The sequence below is a fragment of the Fusarium vanettenii genome, assembly GCF_000151355.1.
Source record: "Fusarium vanettenii 77-13-4 chromosome 3 genomic scaffold NECHAsca_2_chr3_3_0, whole genome shotgun sequence".
NCBI lineage: Eukaryota > Fungi > Ascomycota > Sordariomycetes > Hypocreales > Nectriaceae > Fusarium > Fusarium vanettenii.
In genome coordinates, this window is record NW_003315880.1 from 2,739,562 (window position 1) to 2,755,864 (window position 16,303).

Here is a 16,303-nt window from a genome sequence, read left to right on the forward strand (position 1 = left end):
GAAGCTCCATGGCTTCCGTTATCATGATCGCGAGACCTTGATAGCAGGACAGAAGGCGCCCGTGGTGTTGATGAAGCTTATCTGAGCGCTGCTGGTACCGCACAACTCTCTTGGCAGGCGGCTAGTGATGTAGACTAAGATCCCGGTGGTCTTTATTGAGTGCAAAGGTTCTAGAGAATGGTTTCAACCTCGGGATGATTGACTAGCATCTCTTCTGTAGCATTAAACTCGGTCATTTGAACACAAGTTGCTCATCAGCTAGTCTCGGTGAATTTCTTCCAGATTGGGTGACTGTATTTGTCGAGAATACGCAGGCCTTGCATGAAGGAGCGGCTCCTGATCCAAGAGACGGCGGCCATGGTCTTGGTGGTAGCAGTAGCAGCATCTAACGACTTGAGCAATTTCTTGAGCAAGGCTTCATGCTAGGGTGATGACCCCGACCGCAACTCTTGAGTGACGATACAGCCCTAGATCTCACCCATGGACAGAAGTGGAGCGAATATCCAATCTTGTCTCTTTCTTTAATGATTCTTCTCAATTTTTGATGTTGTCGCGGTGGAGTGCGATCAATGTCAAGGTTTGAAGTTCATATAGGGGCCATCACATTCTTGTGTAACCATGAGAGTTTGGAAACACAACTCCTCAAGAACAGCGCAACCAAGACTCCTCATACAATAAAAACGCATTTCCCATTACCTATGAACATGCCCAAATCCATTATCTCTCCAACCAAGCCAACCGGGTTGATTAGTCACCCATCCCTGAAAACCCCCCCGCGCTCCATCACTGCCAGACACCCGGCAGAGCCTCTACCCTTATATATCACTTCCCCGGATCCCATTTTCAACAGACAGACATCCGAATGGCGCAACGGTGACGACTGTTCAGCAGGTCCTGACGAGGAACGCACTTCGGGATGGCCGGTACGCCGGGGATGGCGACGTGTGCTGACATAAGGTGGGCATGTCGGTGTATACGGGCCTGGGGTTCGAAAAAGGTTGTGCCTGAAGATGTCTGTCCCTTACGCGCTTCTTTTTTTGTTGATGTAGTTTTTTGTATTTTTTGCAATTTTCTATTACTGTGCTTTGGGCGAGTGGTGTTGTGGTGTTGTGTGGTGGTTGATTGGAGATGAAGCTATTCACAAAAGGAGGGGCACCCAAAAATCCGTCACGACCCGACTTGCTCAAAGTTAAACACGTCCTGCCACTCATACGTATAATCAAAATCCCACCCAGAGCTCCAATTCTCCGTCAGCTCGCACGATTGCTGGAGGTCGGTCGGAAGATGCATGTTGAAGACGTTGGTCTCAAACTCGATGACGTTTTGGGGGAGAGCAGGCGCCGGCTTCTCGACCCGCGAGATGCGCATTCTTCCAAAGTAAGGTATGGTTACCTCAAAGTTCTCGGGTCCAAAGAATGTCCCGTGTCGCGCCGCATGTAGATTCTCCAAAACCTCGGCCCCCTGAGTCGCTACCGAGCAGTCTAGCACAGAGGTCATATCTCTCATGCTTTTTGCCAGTTCCATGATCAGCTTCCACAGCCTCTCCTCTTCTTCAGCCGAACGGGGGATACTCTTGGATATCAGGTCGGCAGCGAGAATGGCAGCTCCGCTAAAGGCCATAAAGTCGACAAAGTCGCAGCTCATGGGCGCAGTCCCGAGGACTCGTATGTTCAGGTATGCTCGCACCATTCCTTCGGCAGACTCAAAGGCGGTGGTTCGACTGTATTCGTATCGCTTATCTTGGGCTGCCATGCGCACATAAGGCAAATGCAGCAGCTTGTTAGTTGTATAGTAGAAGAGGATGATGGCACGACGTGTAAAGTCTATGCCATAGTACCCGGTTATGTCAGCCTCGGTGGGTTCCCACCACTCGGTCGGTATCATCTCCTTGAGCTGGTCCATCTCCTCTATGATCCGAGCTGTACTTGAATATGACGACTCGAGCTGGTGACAATTTCGATCGGTGATGTGGCCCGAAATTATGCCCACCTTTCGAAGGATCCTCCGTTCCAGGACATCATTTTCGTCAACTCGGTCGAGGCGGATGAAGTGCTCTGGAACAGCATAAGGTAGTCCTAGGAATAACGATAGGTGTCGATCCTGTACCCATAGAGCATTCCATATCTCCTTTTTCCGTCCGTTCGGGGCGAACCCGTGCAAACCCAGTATCATGGCATTGTTCAAGGCGGTCCTAGTGCTCTTCCAAGCACTGCATGGACGACCCATGAAGATGAAGAGTTCGTATTGGAGCGTGAGGGCCTCGATAAACTCCAGGCTGCAGACGGGAGACGAGTGTGTTTGCAGCAGCTCCTCCACCTCCTTAAGGTAGTAGTCAATGAGCTTGGACGCCTTCCAAGGAAGAGCCAAAGGTGTGTCCTTGTTGAAGTCTTTGGGCAGCTCTTGGAGGCAAATGCTGAGCCAGACCAGAGCTCTTGCGACGACGCCTGGGTTTGCGGACCCGACGGATTGCTGAATAAACCTCATGGCCATCGGTACAGAGTCAGGGAAACATCTTTCATTGGTCTCCGTAGGCGTGAATGCCAGGGGCCAAGTGGCCCAGAATTGCTGCGTATACTCAAAAATGCTGACCAGTGTCGGGGCGCAGGGCAAGTAAGGCACTGAAGAACGATTGGAAAAAGGTTCCTGTGGCCGGGTCGGTAACTCGGCTTCAAAAGTAGGCTGGGTAGGCAGAGTCTCTCTAAGATTCTTCATAAGCGGTGCGTTTTCGAGGACAACAGTGGCATCCAAGTCTTGATCAATGGAGGTGCTCCTCGACGAGATGGAGTTGCCAACAACATGGGTAAAGATGGCGCCGAGGGATGTATCTAGCGGTAGACCGAGTCTCTGACATTCTCGCAGTCGAAGAGCCTCAACAGTGGCCTCGTTCGATTGCACATAGTCCGGTGATAGACTCGCTGTGCTCGGCGAGCTGCTTGATGGAGCCTGCTGGGGCCTGCACGGCGCCTTGTGGAGTTTGCACTGTCGACATTTGTCTGATCCCTCGGGAAAGATGCATCGAACTTTTCGGCGTCTGCATTCGGTGCAGCTCTTGGTGCCTAGTCTCATCCGCTTAGGTTGTGACTCCATGATTCGTGTGTAGTAAGACTGTCCTTCGGAGAAAGTTGCTTAGTGGTTGTTGTTGGTTTCAAGATGGAATCATGCAACTCAGCTCGGTCGAACTCGGTCGAGTCGGCCGAATTCTTACCTTCCTTCCCACCCCTGCGGACCTGGGCCCATTAAGTAGTACAACACCAACAATCAGGCAGGCGCAAGTGGATTAATCAGTTCGGACAAACTGAGACCACTTCATTTCGAGATTTATAATTGAGGATTGATAATCATGTTGCAGCTTGGGCTGGTAGGCAGTTGATCGAGTATATAGTTGGCATAGTAGACGTGGTGTTGAGTCGAATCCAGCATCAGATCAACAACACTCAACACAATAACAACTTTACCACTCTCAAAACATCTTTCAAAACTCCAATCTTCATTAAAAAATCCTACAAAATGTCTTCCCAGTCTGAGCAGCTTACCGCCATCGCCCAGTCCTTCAAGGGCGTGCCCGGCTCCGAACCCATCACCACCGCCATCGAGGACTTTGTTCAGTTCTTCAAGCCCCAAAACGCTGTCCAAGTTGGCGACAAGTTCCCCTCGTTCCGTTTGAGTGATGCCACCGGCAAGGAGGTGTCGAGCGATGACCTGCTCGCCAATGGCCCCCTTCTCATCACCTTTTACCGCGGCGAGTGGTGCCCCTACTGCAACATCGCCCTCCAGCACCTGCAGCGTCACCTCGATGAGTACAAGGCTCGCGGTGTTACTCTTGTCGCTCTGACTCCTGAGCTGCCCGACTACAGCTTGACCACTGCCGAGAAGAACGAGATCAAGTTCCCCGTCCTTACCGACCGCAACAACGAAGTCGCCAAGAAGCTCGGCATTGTTTTTGATCAATCCTCTGCCAAGGACCTCTTCAAGCAAGTTGGTGTCGACCTTAGCAAGCGCAACGGCCTGGACAACTTTGAGGTGCCCATCCCCGCCACTCTGCTCGTTGACGGTTCTGGCATCGTTCGCAACGTCTACATCGACCCCGACTACCGAAACAGAATGGAACCCAAGGTGGCTCTGGAATGGATCGATGCTCTTAAGAACTAGGCGTCTTTGCAATAGCGCCTCGCCCTTTCTCAGATGCCGCTAGATTTGGATACCCCAGGCCTTGGAGTATCTTGAATGCTCAAGGGCAATGATGCATTTAGGAGGTGGAGGGTTGAGATTAAGCATAGGGCAATAGTGTCATGATAAAATGATGTCTCCAAGATTCTGCTATCCCAGATGTGTCTCGCTTGCACTTGATCAAGATTCATGTTTGATAACGTTGGTTCCTGACTTGCTAGGTGTGTAGTGTGAACTCATCCGTCAGCGAACCGCTTCGACTGGTTTCTAATGGAGGTGCGGGGCTCTTACTCGACTTGCCTGCTGATCCCTGGCAACTACCTAGACAGAATAGAGCAAAAAGTCTCATTCAGGTAGAGATCCCGTTGATTTGTCTTAGGGGGTGTATTCTGGCACCCGGACGTACACAAAGAAAAAGTTAAGACACCAGAATGTCTATCCTTAGTAAAGAGTCCTCACACAATAAGTGAATTATATACTAAGTAAGAGATAAAAATAAGTAATTATATCATAAATCTTTGAGTATTTTTTTTATTTTATTTTTATTTTATTTTTATTTTTTTAGAATATTTCCCACCTCAGACGACATAGGTCGTTGACTCAGTATCTCATGCTTTTCTACGAACGCGTGTCTGGTATCGCGACCACAGGGCATAGAGTGGTGAATTGACAATCGACTTGGGCAAGCCCCACATTTCGGCCGTCGGTGGGGCCGATGGGGCCGATGGGGCCGATGGGGCCGGCGCATTCATTCACAACACAGGTCCTTACCTAGAAGCTTCTCATAACAAACCATTCTTTGCGCCGATTACTTCCTCTCGCACAAATCCACCAGCCCGCCCTCCATGGAAGAAATCGAGAGGCTGCGAGAGCAGCCACGGGAAGATCCACGAATTCGTGAAGCTGCTGAAGGTCGCGCCCTCGAGGAACAACGCCGAAGCGAAGAAGCCAAAGAAATCGAGAGGCTCCGGGAGCAGCTACGGGAAGTGCAACGCCTGCGCAAAAAAGAGGAACGGCTTCGTGAAGCTGCTGAAGTTCGCGCCATCGAGGGACGACGCCAACGAGAAGAAGACCAACGAATATATGAAGAAGAGCGACAACGACGTCAAGAAGTCGAAGAATGTATAGCTGCATCGCGCCTATCGACACCACAACAATACCTCGAAGCATGCCATTCACTTGGCCTTGCTCTCAAAATAATAACCGACCGTCCCTTGACGGAACTAGAGCCAGAGGACACGACGAATCCGGCCGGCCGAATTTGTCCTCGACGAATCATCCCGTGGACCACATTCGCAAGGGAACAAGAAAAAGTCTGGGATAAGCTTTCTTTCAGTCCCTCCTTTTCTTCCCAAGCCACCTTTCCATCCCGACATCAGCTAGACTATGTCAAATCCCTGCTTTCCCCGGTCAGCTGCGAGATGGGACTTCGAATTAGCCAGCGAGACGTTGTGGAAAATGCAGCCCAGATTCTAGTAGACGCGACGTATAACGATTCGTCACTGAGAAGCTACCTCAGCCTCGGCGGAACGGTGGCTTTTGATGTACACACAAACCTCGAGGTTACCGATGACTCCCTCTCCGAATCGATAGAGCAAGCGTCAGCCCAACGTCGACGAAAGGCACGAGGGAAGGGCAACCGAGAAGCAGGCCAGTTCTGCGTATACCAGCGCTCTAGCGGACAAACTATTCCTGCCGTTGCGATCAAGTACAAGGCGCCCCATGAGTTGAGACGCGGCGAGATCGTCACTGGGCTTGCCTCAGAGATTCAACCGGATCGTGATATGATTAACCAAGAGGGCGAGGGATACGAATTCGCATCGAGACGGCTTACCACTGCCGTCGTAACTGAGCTCTTCTCCTACATGATAGGAAAAGGCACCCAGTACGGGTATGTTTGCACGGGGGAGGTCTATGTTTTCCTCTATATTCCAGATGACCCCTCCTGTGTCTATTACTCCATCTGTGTGCCAAGCCTAGATGTTCAAGGTGATGACGAGACGAGGCTCTATCGCACTGCCGTTGCGCAGGTCTTTGCCTTTCTGCTTCAGGCCATCCAATCGCCACCACCGTGTCAAGCCTGGCATGACGCTGCCGAATGCCTCGATACATGGGCCATAGAGTACGACGACGTCTTGCGCAGTACCCCGGAAACAGATCGCAGGCCGCGGCACGATACTCCCTATCAGGCGCAACGGTGGAAAGGGTTTACACGCTCTGCAATGTCGAGCGAGGTACAGGGGCAGGATGGAAACGCAGCTTCACAAGAGCGCACCAGCATGCGACCAAACATCCGGGATCGACTATACTGCACGCAAGGGTGTCTTCGCGGGCTCGCAATCAGTGGCCCAATGGACGAAAACTGCCCTAACTTTGCGGATCATGGCAATATGCACATTACTCCGGGAGAGTTTCTTCGTCTGGCGCGGGACCAACTAGCAGTTGACCGTGGAAAAGATGCTGATTGCGTGCCTCTCTACCTATCTGGATCACGGGGGTCCCTCTTTAAATTCCGCCTCTCATCGCATGGCTATACACTCGTGGCGAAAGGAGTAGAGATCATGGATACCAAACATCTACGCCACGAAAACAAGATGTATATTCATCTTCGGGATATCCAGGGGGAGTTTATTCCGGTCTGCCTCGGTGTCATTGGCCTCGTCAAGCCCTATTACTTCAATAGTGGCGTATACAAAGACTTTATGTTCCTGAGTTACGGCGGACAACCGGTCTTGAAAGAATTCAAGGAAGTCAGCATAGATATGGCCAACGAGATTCTTACCGCGCTCGGCCGACTACATCAGCATGGAGTCCTCCACTGCGATGCAGAGCCACGCAACGTGCTCTACGATGAATACACGGGCAGATGTGTGATGGTGGACTTGATGTTGGCCAAGTTCCATGCCCGACAACCACTCGGAACCATCAAGGTCAACAACAGTCGAAATCAGAAGAGGAAGTCGGGGTCTGGAAAGCAGGAAAAGGACGTTTTCGCTATTGAGGCGCAGTCCCTGCGGGCGAGTCTGAGACGGCGTCGGGGTCCTGCGTAGATTATCGCCTCTTTTGGGCAACACACTGGAGAGAAAGAGGAGAGAGCTTGTAATGTCCGGCACGGCCTCTTGCTATGTATCTTTGTGTAGTGGCCAAGTCTGGTCTACAGAATTGAAGTTTGCTTTCCCTCCCGTTCGTTGGCCGAGGTCCTGTGATGACTTGATTGCCTGTGATTGATTAGCCCATGAACAATTTCAGTCCGAGCGAGCTTAGGTCATCAGGAGGATAGCTATGTAAAGGTATGCACACACACACACATCATCCTAAACATAATGCCCGTGTGAGGAGTCGCCATAATTCAGGCCCATCAGAGTCTTCAACAAGCGTATTCTCATTCTGGCCTGATGACCAGATCACTGAGTTGTGATAGGCAATACTCGAATGCTTTCAAGCAACGTTGATTGCATTATTCACTTCCTAAGCAGAGGGTTCTCGTGTAGCCCCAGATCCCGTCCTGCCTCGGCCAGGTCTTGGCGCTTGTTCGCCAAACCACGCCCTCAGCTGTTCCATGCTGCTTCCTGACGACAAAACCTCTTCCGATGGTGACCCATCGACGTTGCGCCGGAATGCTAATCGGAGAATTGCGCCAATCTGGCCTGCAGCTTCAGCCAGACTCTGCGTTCTGACCCGACGTTCCTCCCCTTCGATCCCATAGGCAGCCCAGAACTCCTCCCAGAAGGTGTCTCGCAGCAGCTTCTTACATGCGTAGTCATGCCAGCCGCCCCGGGTCATGAACCCGGTGGTTAAGAAGAGGATGTCCAGATCCATTCCGAAGGGCATAACCGCCGCTAGAGACCAATCGACGATGCCTGTGATTTCGAACTTGTTCTCATCGACTAGAATGTTAGTTACTGAGAAGTCGCCATGTGTGAGGACCTGCGGGTAATCTTGACCGAAGAGCGAGGGAAGGCTCTTGATGAGGTTGAACAGCATCGAGCTGGGCAGAATAGACGGCCGTGATTCTTCCGCCAGCCGGGTGAGCCTTTTACAGATCCCTTGTTGCTTCTCTGCTTGGGTACGGTCAACAGACCGAGGGCTGGACCAACATCGTGCAAAGTACCTTGAAGATATGAGCAAGATGACCTCTGAATAGTCCTCGGCTTGGATGTGGTTTACCGAGCCAGGTGTTTGACAAAGACTCGATGCTTGGCTTCTTGATCGGGATCCATTTCCACCTGGAAAGCTAGGACCTCAATACAGGATGAGCCTCGCAGATAGGGCATGGAGTAGATGGACAGCGGCGGATCGGATCCCTCGACGTTGCCGTGACAGGTGGACTCGGGCACAAGGTCGCCGTGGATCTCTTTGGCCAAATTCACCATCTCCTCGTCGAGCATGGCCCCTGGTTCTCTAAAGGATACAATGACATCTTGCAGTGGCTCAGGGCGCCCTTTGCAGATGACGGTGTAGCTCATTGAGCCTGGGCTATCCACGGGGCTGACCGTCGACACGCCAGAGACGGATTGTGCAATTTCATCACATTGCGTCTGCGATGGCGATTTACGGCCGCCAAAGAAGCGGTCTATTGCCTATTGGGCCCAAGACGACTGGGCCATTATCAAGGGTGTAGTCTTTTTCTTCTTCAAGGTTGAATTCAGCGTGAAAAAACGTTGGCTGTGGCGGACGGGATATTCACGGTTAGTCTGGTGCTGCGGGCCAACAACCAATGCAGCAACCCCTTATTTCAGCCATTCTCGAGCGTCTACAATTGGATACATGTGGTACCTATTGGGGGCCATTTCTATCACCGAGGAAGCGAGAATAGAATACAGACATTGATCTAGTAATCAGGCCGAGGACAATAGTCGGCTGTCGGGAGTTTGTCCTAGACTTTGCTATCAGGCGGTTAGGTTACCAATGGTAGAGATAGGGATGAGTAACATGTCCAGATGTCCTTCTTCCCTTAAGCCAAGGTGCCATGCTCTAGAACATGAAGCCATCGAATAATGCCGTTACTACATTCTATGCAGCACAGATATGTGAATTCTCCGCTTTGGTCCTCAATTCTCGCTGTATCATCATATAGACACGTTTCTTTGCCTCGGAATTCGACCCTCACTATTCAGTCATGCAAGGCTGCTGGATGCCAACTTTGAAATGTACAGCAAAACCATTCAATCCTCGAATGTTGGGTTATCCAGCCACGTACGAAGCTTGGCCAGAGCTGAAGTGTCGTGTCGCGTCTCTGACGTCGTATAGTCCTTCATCTCGCAATCGATCCAACCTTTCGTACCGCGGCTAGTCGATAACTTCTCTCCAATCCTACGAGCCGAGCCAAAGTCGATCAGAATGGGTCTTCTGTCCTCCGCCACGAGGACGTTTGTGGGGTTGAGGTCGTTATGGGCCCAGCCAAGAGAGTGTACATGATGAATTGCCGACTCGAGTGATTCTATAAAGAGCTCTTTATTTTGGATGGTGTGGCCTCGCTTTAGATAGCTGTTCAAGTCATGGAGATGTCGATCGAGCACGAGCCCAGTGATATAGCCTCGTCGCACATGGCAGCCATGGTATCTGATAATGTTTGGGTGAGGCTGGCTCCACAGTACTTCCATTGCTTCTGCCTCTTCTACTAAACCCTTGGGGAGGAGATGTACGACTTTGTGCTTCAGGAAGACATCGTACAGTGCTAGCCTGGGCCGCTTGACGAAAACATTTGGCGGGAGCTCCTCAGGGGCCTTGGTGAGAGTGAGGCCTTGGGGCCACCGGGGAAAGATTTCGTCGTCGGGAATTCGAGCAAGGGAGTTGGTAACATGCTGGAATAAGATATTCGCCTTTGGTTTGTTCAGCTGGCCGTAGTATATCATGTCGTCTTCTACCGTTGCGAACATGGTATATTGGAAGTCTCCGGTGTCCTCGTCGACCTCTTCAGACACCCAAAGCAACTCCTCCCAACTGGTAACCAGTGGCGCCATGGCTGAGGGGTTTCCAGGTAAGTGGCAGAACGAGCGGAGAATTGGGTTATCTGGTCTGATGAGCTCTCTCTCGGGTAGTTCGAATCAGGTATCTCTCCCAGGCCGCCAACGTGCGAACTGACAGGTGATTATCCTCCCGTTTGGTGTGGCTGTGTGGAGCGGGTGCTCCTGGGGAGCTTAATTCAGAAGTCTGGGCCTTATTTGCCATTAGCGAAGCAGTGTCACCGCCCTGACCGATCCAATTGAGCTTGGCCCCAGACAGCCTGGAAGCTAGTCTCGAGGAGAATGTGTACAAAGGCACGCGATCGTCCTAAATATAATAAACTGAATATTCAAATCAAAGACTTAGAATATCGCATCTCATTCTCATCTCTTATTCAGCTCATACTTAGGCTATAAAGTGAATAGTCTTTACAGGCCGCAACCGTCCTGGTATCCGGTAGTTGTGACTATGCGGTACTGTTTACCCGATAGTCATCATAGTCAAGTCATCAAATTCGCCACCAAGCTCAAATTCCACGGCGAGCATTCCAATCCATAAAGGCCGTACTTGCCAACCAAATATCCTCCGAAAAGCCTCGATCTGCCCGGTTTCGCTTGCTTGAACCACCAGTCACCTTCTTCTTGGCATCCATCGCCTCCGACTTCCACGCTCGCTTCTTCGGCACCAGCTGCGCCAACGACGGGCGCTGAGGCGGCTCGAGCAGCAAAGCTCGTTCAAAGTCGATCACCATGACCCCGTTGGTCTCAGAGTTGAACAGCAAGTTGGCAAGTCGCACATCTTTGTGGATCACGCCCTCCTGATGCATGGCTCTCAAGGACCGGATGGCCTCGTCTTCAAGTGACTTGTTCATGTCGTCTACTGTGTCGACCCTGCATCCCCCCCAGGACAAAAGTGTCATGTGCACCACGTAGACCCGATGGTCATAGTAGTAAGTCTTGTTCATCGATCTGAGGTCAATGGCACCCAGAAGGACAGGTACGTGGACGCCTTGGATAGGCTTGAGGCGCTCGTAAACAGCAGCTTCGTGCTCGAGATCTTTGATGAAAGCCCGTACCGTGCCCTTGCTGACCAAGGTGTAGCCATACGCAAGCAGAGTCACTTGGAAGAGCACACCCCGCGCACCGCCCTCGTCCAACGGCCTGATCCCGTCGTCAAGGGACTGTTCCAGCTGCTTCCGAAGTAGGCGGAGCCACTCCTCATGATTGACAGGATGGCGTGCGCCGGCGGGAGCACTGCTCTTGCAGTGAAGTGCAACGTTGGGGCACTTTGGGTCGACAAGACCTCCCCTAACCATCCCAAGAAGGCATTTCTGCGTACAGTACTGTCGACCCTGCTCATCGCCTCCTCCACGTGACTGGCGTGCCAGTCGCTGGCTTCGCCTAGTTCCTTGTCTGGTGCTTCGTCCGAACAACCCCTCGTCAATCTGGCTCTTGGCGGCTCGGCGTTGCGGCGTCCGATCAACGCCCTTATAAGTAGTAGGTTCATAACCAGGTGAGCTATCCGATGGAGCCGACCGTTCATTTTCTGGAATGGAGCGTAGTGTCGATTCGAAGTCATCGGCCCATGTTCTCAAGTTTCTCACAGCTCTTTGGCGTTCCTCCTGCCCAATCACCCGTCGTTCACCTGGCGAGCCGAGAGCCATGAGCATGAAGGCAAGATGCTGACCGACAACCGAACAGACATCGACGTTGTTTGGATGAGCTGACACCTCCGGACCAGGCTCCGCTAGATGATAGTACAGCGTCTCAGGTTCGTCCCAGTCAATCTTTAGAAACACAATAGCCTCGCCAGTAGTCAGAAGCCCATATTCAAGACCGCTTTCAATCATGTAATGATATGTCTGCGTGACGGCAGATGCCGTGAGCTTCTCTGCGTGGTACTGGAAACGCGCTTCAGGGTCTGTAGAAGTTGGAATCGTCTGTCGGTTCACAACTTCCTTGAAGATGTCCATGGGGCGGAGACCGAGACGAAGATGCGGAGGGGTCAACTTGCAAGGTGACTTTTGCTCGGAAACGTAGACCAGGGTGTACTGGGAAGACGGGGCATTATCGGATCGATAAACGCAGATTCGATGTTCCGGCGTCGGCGCTGGTATGGCTGGGTCCTGCATCTCCCTGTCCACGACTTCCTCGGCGACGTCGCTGAGAGCATGGGGTTGGCTTTTAAAGATGACACGATCTCCGATCTGAAAGGCCCTTCCGACCTCTTCCACCAGCTTGAGCTGTCGGATGATGAGTCGGAGCGGATCCTCCACGGTCATTAGCAGGAAATATTCGAGCGCCCTCTCGTTTGCTACCGGCCGTTCAGAGATCCGCTTTCCCACGCCGGCCAGGCCAGCTAGGTTCTCGAAAGCACGGCGGTCGGTAGGAAATGAATCGTAGAGCGTCGCGAAGATAAGCCTCTGTTGATCAAGGAAGTCGGACCATGGCCGCAGGTTTTTGGGACACCACTTGTCAGGCGGGTTTGCGATAGAACCCATCGAGGTTAGCTTTGGGTGTGTTTTAATGGTGAATCGGGAGAAAACCGAGGTATGGCAGGCTGCGATGTACTCGTCAAGTGTCGTGGGTCGTATTTTCCTCTCCGCTTCATCGGCGCGTTTCTTTGCTTCGTCGGCGCGTTTTCGGTCCTCTTGTAGTCCTCTCTCCGCTTCATCGGCGCGTTTCTTTGCTTCGTCGGCGCGTTTTCGGTCCTCTTGTAGTCCTCTCTCCGCTTCATCGGCGCGTTTCTTTGCTTCATCAGCGCGTTGCCGTGCAATCTCACGTTCCCTCTCAGCGCGTTGTCGTCGTTGCAGTGCTTCCTCGAGGCGTTGCTCCAACTCTCGTATAAGCCTCATCTGCTCCTCTTGTAGCTCTCTGTCTGCTTCCTCCATGCGTTGCTCCGCCTCTCGCAGGAGTCTCGTTAGTTCCTCTTGTCGTTCTCTCTTTGCTTCCTCGGTGGGTTGTCGATCCTCTTGTAGTCTTCTCTTTGCTTCCTCCACGCGTTTCTCTGCCTCTTGCAGGAGCCTTTTCAGCTCCTCTACACTCTTTGGTCCATCCATGATGCAGCATAGGTTTGATGTCGTGATGAGAATCGATTCAGAAGGATGGCTATCTGTGCATTGCACAGTGTGGGCCCACACGTTGCGAGGGGTTACCTGCCGGAAATCGTGACGGCCAGTGCCTTTGTCATCATGACTGCGGGGGGGCTACCAGCTTGTACAAGAAATCAACTGCTTAGAACCCGCTTCATCACTGACCATGTTGGCACGCAGGTCCCTCGAATCGAGGTCAATGTGGCTCCTTCACCACCGATCGACACGGGGTCGAGAAGTAAACGAGGAGACAAAAGAGAAGAAGGTTACCTAACTCTTTATAATTATTATAAGTAAATTGATATAAAATATAATAAAAGAATTAAGGATATGTTATAATAAAAGTAATACCTTAGAGTCTTTTTTTATTATTACCCTACTATCTTTAGGGGAGAATTAACTAATAGGGTAGTGTGTGGCGGTCGGTCGACCTCGGGGAATAAGAGGATATTCTAGTCCATGAGAGGATATTCTCATCCATGGGCGTATCTTTCTACTTCTTCTTATCCTCTAGCGTGCCTTTGATCTAGAAGACGCACAAAGCATTAGGGTTGGATTGCTCGCACGGAGCGAAGCAATACGGAGGGCGGCACGTCGTAGAGATGAGGAAGCCGAGAACGCTAAATGCAAATTGAACTTGCCCAGCCTAATACATTACAACCTTCTAAATCATCCTCGTAAGAAAAAGGTCAGAGCCGCGGGAGCTCCTGCAAGATCTCGAAATTCTGCCTCTGCCTTTCACAGCCCAGGCACCGACAATCTCGTGGTTCCCCATGTTCACGTACATAGACTTGATACTTCTCATCGTGGCGTTTCTGGCTAGCAACCCTGCGGTTAAGAAAGTCATTGACATCTGGCCTCTTGAGGAACGCCATCAACCTCTCTTCAGCAACCTTCTCACCATCTGGAGAGTAAAATCTATAGATGAAAGAGTCCCAGTAGACATCATCGACGGCTTCAGGGTGTAAAAGTGCGAGCACCAGCGTGCAGTGCGGCTCCTGAGGGAGTTGTTGCCACTCCGTTTCGAGGGGGGACTGTTTCGATCTTGCAACAATAGACATGCAGAAAGCCTTGACCTCTAGAAAGTAACCAACGCTAGAACAACACAGTTCGCGGATTGGGTTAGAGTAAAACCCTCCGAGCCACGCTGGGGGGATAAAAAAGGAGACGGGGACTGCGTGACACCATTCCCAGTCGAGGACAGCAACGAGGTTCAGCTTGTCGTCCCAGAGGAGGTTATTCCCATGCAAGGTTAAATCGCCGTGCATTAGCACAAATGGCTTGCTCTTTGTTCTCCACTGCCAACGAGTGAGCATATGTTTATAGAACTCATTATGAGCCAAGGCAACTCTCGAGGCAACTTCCAGGGACCCCATGTCGGGGTCTTCAGCCCTAACCAATCGGTTATGGCCTAGTTTTACTAGGGCTTGGATGTACTCCCTAGCTGTCTTGAATGTCTTCTTCTCGGGGAAGAATTCTGTCGGTTTGAGCTTCTCGACTTCCTGGAGGGCCACCTCAATCGGCAACGGTCGATGACGAATGGTGATTCCCGATGAATCCGACGTAGGCATACCAAGCGCCCCAATCTCAGGGAACTCTAGACCACGAAGCTGGATATAGATATCCGCGAGTTGTTCATGGACACGAGCTAGGTCAGGGCTCGGATGGGTTGGGCTACCTGCCCATCTCTCTTCTCTGCGGAACAATAGGGCGTTTAGCGGCGTGCCTTGGACGTGATCCATGATGATAAAGGCATGACCAATTGGGCTTTGCGCTTCATACGACCATGCATGAATCTTGGGGATCGGAATAGTTGTGTTTTTGGCTATATACCTAGCCATCGTGAGTGACCCAATGGAGTATTCGTCAGGGGGTATATACATCATTGTGGCTATCTCCGAGTCAATCTTCTCGTCGATCCATGGGACCCGTCCAGGAAAGGGTATGCGCACTACCCATCTGTCTGCCGGGGTGGTAAGAGGATCATTGAATTGGATCATGAAGCAGATGTTGAATGATCCATGTGTTACCGCAAAGATATGGCATGGAGCGCCATCGTGATAGGAGGAAGCTAGGGTGCAAATGGCCTCTCCTTTCTCTTCCTTGAGGAGCCGGATAAAGATTTCCCGCTCCCTCCTTATCTGGTCATCAATAATCCGGTCTCTCATTTTGCATTCCTGGTGATGAAAGGAGGAGTGTGCCAGCGTTCATATACCCAATTGTCAGACCTGCACTTCTGCCCTCCCTACTATGCAGGAAGCGAAGAAGGGTTAAATCAAGCCAACACGATGCAACTGCTGGCCAACCACATTCTCCCTCGCGATGCCATCCATCTGGCTATGCACGGCATGGCTGGTTACCCCGCATCTGGAGCATAGTAAGGATAAGGACCACCATGGTAGGTCTGTATGCGCGGGCTGCCGTGCAGTCCATCTCGGCGAACTCGGAGGGAATTTTGGTCGAAAGGCGATAGTAAAGAGCAGTCGAGGTTCTCCAGAAGATGCAAGCCATTGCAACTAGACCTGAAAAATATTATCAGTTGAACAGGACCTACGCGGTAGATGTAGGCCTCTCGCAATCGCGAATTCTCTCCAGATCTTTCTCCTTGCCTCGAGGCACGCTTTCTCAGCTGCAGCGGTATTAATAAAGTCTTGGGTCGAGATGGCGAAATAATTTAATGCCGAGATGACAAAAATGAAAACACGACTTCCTTTTGGTCGCATGAGCGTTGGGGTGATCTGCACAGCTCCGTTGTTGATAAAAGAGGTGGTCCGCGTGTCCTTTACTAGATATTGGACTGTTCATACGGTGTACCGTCGAAAACAATGTCTTCCAGGTGCTCAAAAGCATACCTACCTATCCTAGGTTTGTTCGTCCTGGTGGTCGTCATTGGCTTCGAGGTGTGCAGCGTGTACTTCCTCTACACCCTAATTCCATCCATAACATCAATACTATAACTTGGCAAAACCTCCCCACAGGGTCTCTCTCATTGAAGCAAGGCATTTCAAAAAGTCGATTTCCCGACATTGAAATATCCTATTACCAGAACCTTACTCGATACATCGATCCTCGATGCGCCGGCCGTGGTAACTTTAGATC

The 16,303-nt window shown here is 51.4% G+C and overlaps 6 protein-coding genes across 6 annotated transcripts; 2 read left to right on the plus strand and 4 right to left on the minus strand.

The window, feature by feature from the left end:
- Positions 1–1,167: 1,167 nt before the first annotated feature.
- On the minus strand, positions 1,168–3,066 carry NECHADRAFT_36252 (uncharacterized protein; the record flags this gene model as incomplete). The annotated part of the gene is made up of 1 exon (XM_003053206.1): positions 1,168–3,066. One exon carries the CDS (start codon positions 3,064–3,066, stop codon positions 1,168–1,170), a length of 1,899 nt encoding a protein of 632 aa, XP_003053252.1.
- Positions 3,067–3,507: 441 nt separating this feature from the next.
- Positions 3,508–4,149, plus strand: NECHADRAFT_78070 (uncharacterized protein; the record flags this gene model as incomplete). The annotated part of the gene is made up of 1 exon (XM_003052714.1): positions 3,508–4,149. One exon carries the CDS (start codon positions 3,508–3,510, stop codon positions 4,147–4,149), a length of 642 nt encoding a protein of 213 aa, XP_003052760.1.
- An 863-nt stretch (positions 4,150–5,012) lies between these two features.
- NECHADRAFT_35371 (uncharacterized protein) lies at positions 5,013–7,217 on the plus strand (the record flags this gene model as incomplete). The annotated part of the gene is made up of 1 exon (XM_003052715.1): positions 5,013–7,217. The coding sequence occupies one exon, from the start codon at positions 5,013–5,015 to the stop codon at positions 7,215–7,217; it is 2,205 nt and encodes a 734-aa protein (XP_003052761.1).
- A 418-nt stretch (positions 7,218–7,635) lies between these two features.
- Positions 7,636–8,747, minus strand: NECHADRAFT_35375 (uncharacterized protein; the record flags this gene model as incomplete). Its single annotated transcript, XM_003053207.1, has 2 exons — positions 7,636–8,278; positions 8,335–8,747. Coding segments are annotated over 2 exons (1,056 nt in total), but the record flags the coding sequence as incomplete, so codon positions are not given.
- A 1,892-nt stretch (positions 8,748–10,639) lies between these two features.
- Positions 10,640–13,171, minus strand: NECHADRAFT_36088 (uncharacterized protein; the record flags this gene model as incomplete). Its single annotated transcript, XM_003053208.1, has 2 exons — positions 10,640–12,838; positions 13,112–13,171. 2 exons carry the CDS (start codon positions 13,169–13,171, stop codon positions 10,640–10,642), a joined length of 2,259 nt encoding a protein of 752 aa, XP_003053254.1.
- A 559-nt stretch (positions 13,172–13,730) lies between these two features.
- Positions 13,731–15,372, minus strand: NECHADRAFT_78074 (uncharacterized protein; the record flags this gene model as incomplete). Its single annotated transcript, XM_003053209.1, has 2 exons — positions 13,731–13,850; positions 13,990–15,372. 2 exons carry the CDS (start codon positions 15,370–15,372, stop codon positions 13,731–13,733), a joined length of 1,503 nt encoding a protein of 500 aa, XP_003053255.1.
- Between the last annotated feature and the right edge of the window lie 931 nt (positions 15,373–16,303).